General features: G+C 34.8%; 1 protein-coding gene across 1 annotated transcript; it reads left to right on the top strand.

Moving 5' to 3' along the window:
* Positions 1-1,633: 1,633 nt before the first annotated feature.
* LOC126497757 (olfactory receptor 1052-like) lies at positions 1,634-2,572 on the top strand. The gene has a single exon (XM_050135937.1). It carries the CDS (start codon positions 1,634-1,636, stop codon positions 2,570-2,572), a length of 939 nt encoding a protein of 312 aa, XP_049991894.1.
* The last annotated feature ends 4,215 nt before the right edge of the window (positions 2,573-6,787 follow it).

The following is a 6,787-nucleotide window of genomic DNA, read 5'->3' as shown; positions in this document are numbered from 1 at the left end:
TTGCACATATAGCTGACTGAATCACAATCCTTGGTGTTATTTAAACTTAACTCTCTAGGATCCATACATACTACCTCATATGGGAAAGCAGATTGTTGTAACGTAAGTCTGAGAAATACCTTAAAAGGAAAATATTATCATGGATTATGAGAATAGAAACTGTATGTAATTCACTTGTTCTTTCAACAGAGAAAGGGGGAAGTCCATAGTGATGAAAGACAAAAGCACTCTATTGCTGTCCTAAGAAAAAAGGGTCAGGTACTAGGGAAAGAAGCTTTATAGATCCAACATGGGGCATTAGGTGACAAATTGCTTCTTCTCTTAGAGTCTCTAGTGGGAGTGGGACCTCACACCTGTGTTGATTCCACCCAGAAATTCAAATAGTGTCACACTTCTGATTTCCCAACTGTAAGTAAAAGAATTCTATTTATTTTACACCACCAAGTTTTCAGTAAATTGCTGTAGTAACTGCAATAAAAACAAGAAATTAATGCCATTTATAGTATAATAAAGATCATTCCTTCTATTATCTGTAATACTTAATTTTTAGATGCTAATTATTATGATTTGCTTATTATTCTCAAGATGCACTTGCTTTTCTAACAGGACATCATTCACTTGAAAAGTTCAGGTTGTAGATTTAAGTAATCTTTCATTTCAATAGAAACATACAGGCTCATAATAGTAATATTAATAATAGTAATATTTGGTACCCATATGTATAATTTAATTCTTTGCTCTTTAACTTAGCTATTATTAAATTAAACGTGTATCATTTCAAAAGAAATTATGTGAAATTGTACCTCATCTTTTTGTAAAGAAAATATATAGACAACAATCGAAGGTTTTAGTGTTTCTTACATTTTTTCCTATTTTCATTGAATGTGCTAAATTATTCTATAATTTTTAATAATGAGGACAATGCTAAGAGAATGCAAAAAGAAATTGAACAAAAATGTGAAGGCAATAATTGTTATGTAAAATGACACTCATAGTACTTAATCATACTTAAAAAAGAACAGATGAAAATATTTATCCATCTTTACGCACTTACTCAGATTCCCTGTATAAAATGGCATTGATTCCATGTATCGGAGATCCAGGCAGAAGGTAAGAACGTATTTGAAGGGAGATATTTAGAAAGGAGGGTGGGGGTATGGTATTGAATGAAGTAGGTGTTTTTAGGGTCACTAGAAGTAAAGTACTTTCAAATGCCTGTCCACAGAATATTGAAGTTTTCCTTGTCACAGATTATAGCAAGCTTATATTTCCCCTAAGCAGAAGGATAATGGATATTAGAGAAGAAACCAGAGATTTTGCACCACCCTCTAAATTCAAATTTCAGCTCTACCTTCTGAGAGATTTTTAACATTGGAGAGATTTCTTATTTTTTCCTGATTGCAGGGAATACCCTAATGCAAGTTGCAGTTTTTATGTCTCCGTGGATAGACTTTATTGAACACATATGGACTACCATTGATATTTCTTTCATTGCTTCATCTACCACAGGGTAACCTCTCAGTGTCTTAAGCCATAATGGATATCAGATTCTCAGGAAAACCTCCTATTTATCTATTATTCACTTAAGTCTCATGCTATTATTTTGTAACAAGAAAATATAGACTACTGAACAATGGCAATTTGGAATCATACACGTGTGAAGGAATTTATATTGGTTGGCTTAACAGAAAATCCTAATTGGGAAGTTCCCCTCTTCTTAATTTTCAGCATAATTTATCTTGTCATTCTTGGTGGTAATTGGAGTATGATTATCTTGATCTGGCTGAATGCTCAACTTCATACACCTATGTACTTTTTCCTTAGTAACCTTTCTTTCTGTGACATCTGCTACTCTACTATCTTTGCTCCTAAGATGTTGGTCAATTTCCTATCAGAACACAAGTCTAGTACATTCTTTGCCTGTGTTCTGCAGAGCTTCTTTTTTGCAGTTTATGTAACCACAGAAGGCATCCTCCTGTCTATGATGGCTTATGATCGCTATGTGGCAATCACCAAGCCATTAATGTATACAGTCATTATGACCCACCGCATCTGCACTCAGATGGTTCTGGCATGTTACTTGGGTGGCCTCATTAATTCTCTGACTCACACAATAGGTCTGCTCAGACTGGACTTCTGTGGTCCAAACATTGTGAATCACTTCTTCTGTGACGTCCCCCCTCTTCTGAAGCTTTCTTGCTCTGATGCACACATCAATGAGATGCTGCTTTTGGTCTTCTCTGGAGTGATTGCTATTTTCACCTTTATTGTTATTATTGTGTCCTATAGCCACATTCTCATTGCCATTCTGAGGATTCGCTCAGTAGAGGGGAGGCGCAAAGCCTTCTCTACTTGTGCCTCACACCTGACAGCTGTGACATTACTTTATGGTTCTACGGCTTTTAGTTATATCCAGCCAAGCTCTCAGTACTCCATGGAACAGGAAAAAGTGTCTGCTGTGTTTTACACCTTGATCATTCCCATGCTGAACCCTCTGATTTACAGCCTGAGGAACAAGGATGTGAAGGAAGCAGCAAAGAGGTCCATTTGTAGGGGGAAGAGCAACTCTTGACTCTGTCCTTTCCCTGACTCTTTAAATTTGACATGAATCTTCAAACTGACTTCATGGAGAATTATTAGTCTTTCATAAGAGTCACATAAAATTTTACACCAAAATATTTTAGTGATTTCAACTGTGAATTACTATATTGCCTCAGAAAAATTTAAAATGTGCCTAATGACTAGACGTCCATGAATCTTTTATATGGGTCTATATACTCTCTCTAAAAGCAGAAATAATTATCTTCCAATTTTTATACAATTTTTATAGTACGCTAAATGGCTGAATAACAATGTTTCGAGTTACACCAAAACAGCTCTAAGTTGAGAAATGTCAGCTTATCTTTTAACCAAGACCAAGGGCCTGTACCTGGTTTTTGCAAGATTTACTGGCATTCCCACATCCACAGTGAAGAGATATAGACTTCACTTGATGGTATTCAGTTTTTTCTGAGTACCATAATCTGTGACAAAGCCTGCAATTCATTACTTAAGTATTGTTCCAGGAATTTTTTTAATACTGAGGTATATCTGTTTTTCATAAAAATTAAAAAGCCTAAGTTTGTATATAAAGAATGGCACTGGGTTTTGATCGTACTGCATGAACTGGCCTTGTGGGAGCCTAGCCTGTTTGGATGCTCACCTTCCTGGACCTGGATGGAGGGGGGAGGACCTTGGACTTCCCACAGGGCAGGGAACCCTGACTGCTCTTTGAGCTGACTAGGGAGGGGGACTTGATTCGGGGAGGGGGAGGGAAATGGGAGGCGGTGGCGGTGAAGAGACAGAAATCTTTAATAAATAAATAAAAAAAGAAAAGAGACAAAGGAGCAGGACGTATCTCCTTGGAGAAAGTCTTTTCTAAAACAACAGCAATAGAAACTGCAAAAAGAAGATACAAAGTGGGGTTATTTGGGAGAATTTAGGAAGGGGAATTTGAAATGAATATGGCCATGATTCATTGTAGAAAACTGAAGTGCACCTAGTTAAAAGATATACAATTAAAATAAATCTTTTAATAAAAATCAAGCCTGATTAACTTGTCCTTTTCAACAATTTTGAGAAAAATTTTCTCTGACATTTTGCTTTAAACACCTGTTAACTTTACTTGTACTCTAAATATGTATTCACAGAATTTATGTTCACTCTAACACTATTTCATAGAGTCATTTTGTTGGAGAGCTAGCACCAACTATATGGTCTGCACACTACTGAAAGTGTTCTTCTTGTATTCAATAGCTTTTCTTAACTTTTTGGATTAAAAGTTAATTATTCTATAAAATGAAGATTTTGTAAGTACTCACAAATTTTCTCATCTCTCAACTTAGTCTTTCATAATGTAAAATTGCCACAACCATTTCTATTTATTATGGTACATCATAATATATGCTCTATGCCCCCAATGGTTCATGAGCTTATGCAATGGTAATGAAAGGCAGTGAGAGGCTTAGAAGGTGTGCCAGCAGAATATGAGAAGGTAATGACAACCCTTTTATGGTACCAGGACAAATGGAAGGAGATATGTCTGTGCACCGGATTTCATATCATCTGAAAGCAGGTTTTGCTAAAACAAGGCTCTTACCCCACCCTCCTTTTTCTTCCTCTCTCATATGACTCACTCCCCATCTTATGATATTGCTGAAAGTGAGCATCCAATAAAAAGGACAGATTCTTGTTAGCATATAGGTTTAGATGCCCAAGGAGACAGTGACCGGACCATCGAAATCTAACTGTAAAATTACACATTTAAATAGGGAAAATAGTGAGTTTTTACAGCTCAATTATGTCAGAAAACAAGAAAAGATAATATAGTTAATAAGAGTTTAAGATCATTTGAATCCTTTTTCTCAAATTATAAAAAAATGAAGATTACTTGAATCATCCATGTAAAAAATGAATATCAAAGTATGAGAGAAGTTAATACCTATGTTTTATTCATGCAAAGATCCTGACTTTTCTGTGTTTATAAATGGATCCGTACAGTGAAGAAATGAATTCCAAGGCAGGATCACACATCTATGATATCTATTAGACTTTAGAAGAAATGTGTATATTCACAAAAATTAAACAGGAGATCATAAATTACATTATATTTTTTCCTGAGTTATTTTACCCTAAAAACTCTATGGAGTAAGTCAATAGTAATTATTTGTATTATGACAATAAACACCACTTATATTGGGTTCATAATGTTTATGTCAGGAAAGTATCAGGTGTACAGCACCACTGGCTGACTACACTTAGTTTTTAAACTGTTAGAAAATTTGAACATATTCTGGGGTAGTGTAGAATTCTTCAGAAGGCTTGACTGACAGTGTCTTCACAAGAAGAGGTAGGCATAGAGAGGGAGGAAGGATGAGGAGCTAGAGCACAGCTAGGAGAATCAGCAGAGCATGGCTCTTGGGGGGGTCACGTAAACTCAAGTGACAATCACAGAGCCTGCGTGAGTCTCTGCTTGTAGACCTCTGCAGATACATTATGGTTTTAGTGCTTGTTGATCTTGTGGAATTCCTGACAGTGGGTGTGCTCCTGAGTGTCTCTGACTCCTTTACCTTCCTGTGAGACCCCTTTCTTTCTACTGGGTTACCTCATCCAGTGTTGAAATGAGGATGTAGTCTTACTGTAACTCATTATGCCATGCTTGCTTGATATCACTGGGAGGCCTGCTCTTTTCTGAAGAGAAGCTAAGAAAAATTAATCTGGGTAAGAAGGGAGGTACGTGTTGGTGGATGAGTGAGAGAAGAAGAGGGAGAGGAAATTGTTACTGAAAGAATAACAATAGCAATAAAAATAGTATATAATGAAGAAGACTAGGCAAGTAAAACATTAAAGTTTAAAGACATTTGGACTTTTCTAGTATGTTCTCTACCTGCTTTCCTGGAACTCACTTACTAAGAAGTTATTTAGGAAATGGCACTAAGGCTTACGTAAACTTATATTTCTCTTTTACATCTCATAGTTTCCTATTATAGAATATCAGCGTCATTTCCAAACAGAAAACAATGTTGTATTCTCTATATAATTTATTGTTCAATTGCCTTCTCATGCTGATGAGTAGGTCAATATTTATATAATACATATATATTTGCATAAACCAAGATAAAGTATTTTATTAGACAGTAGTGAGCATGTGTATGTTTATATTATTATATATTTAATCTTTATAATATCTAAAACATATTTGAATACTTCTGAAAATTACTTATTTATATATTTATCTAAGTACCATGTTTTATTACACCTAGCATATAATAAACATCTTTCTTTACAATGTAGTTCTAACTTTGTGGAGAAATTATTCAGAATTACATTTTGTTTTTTATGATTAACACAAAATATTTTAGGAATTGTTTTCTAATTTTTAAGTTCATTTTCTATATCCTTTCTGTAACAAATTTGGAGCTTATTCTCAATTCTCTGGTTTTGAGTTTTAAAGAGCACTGAGTATATTTTTTTCATTCTATGGCCCCCTTCCTCCTAGTCTCTCCCCTTGCTGGTTTTCTCCTAATATTTTCACGTGCTGGAGATGAAACCCTGGACCTGGCAATTATAACACAAATCTAACATTAGCTATATCCTCAGTTTAATTTTAAACCTCACTCTATATGCATATGCTTCTAATGAATTATTGTAGTAATATGCATACATATAAATGTGTTTCTCTATATTAATTACAAACTATGATAATCTGAAGTTAAGAATATATATATATACACATACATATAGAGAGAAACAAATGTTTTAATTTAAAAAGTATTTATGGATGAGTAGGATAACAGTAGTCAAGTGTTTAAAGAGCTGACTATTATAAATTATGGCTGAATGATATTGGTGTTGTTTCCTAGTGGAGAAGTGTATGATGTTAATAGCTTAGAAAACTCCATTTCTTTAGCTTCTTTAGGATCACAAATTATAGACTCATTGACCTATATTTATGGCTAGAAACCAATTATGAGTGAGTACATCCCATGATCCTCTTTTTGTGTCTGGGTTACCTCACTCAGGATAGTGTGTTCTATTTCCATCCATTTACATGCAAAATTCGAGAAGTCATTGTTTTTTATGGCAGAGTAGTACTCTAATGTGTATATATTCCACACTTTCTTCATCCATTCTTCCATTGAAGGACATCAGGTTGTTTCCAGGTTCTGGCTATTACAAATAATGCTCCTTTGAACATAGTTGAACAAATGCTTTTGTCATATGATAGGGCATCGCTTGGGTATATTCC

The sequence above is a fragment of the Alexandromys fortis genome, unplaced genomic scaffold (assembly GCF_014885135.2).
Source record: "Alexandromys fortis isolate MF-2015 unplaced genomic scaffold, M_Fortis_MF-2015_v1.1 scaffold_23, whole genome shotgun sequence".
NCBI classification, from domain to species: Eukaryota; Metazoa; Chordata; class Mammalia; order Rodentia; family Cricetidae; genus Alexandromys; species Alexandromys fortis.
This window is presented reverse-complemented; position numbering and strand designations above follow the sequence as displayed.

Excerpts from the sequence above, each read along its gene's own strand:
- LOC126497757 (XM_050135937.1), top strand. The coding sequence starts at position 1,634 with ATGGCAATTTGGAATCATACACGTGTGAAGGAATTTATATTGGTTGGC.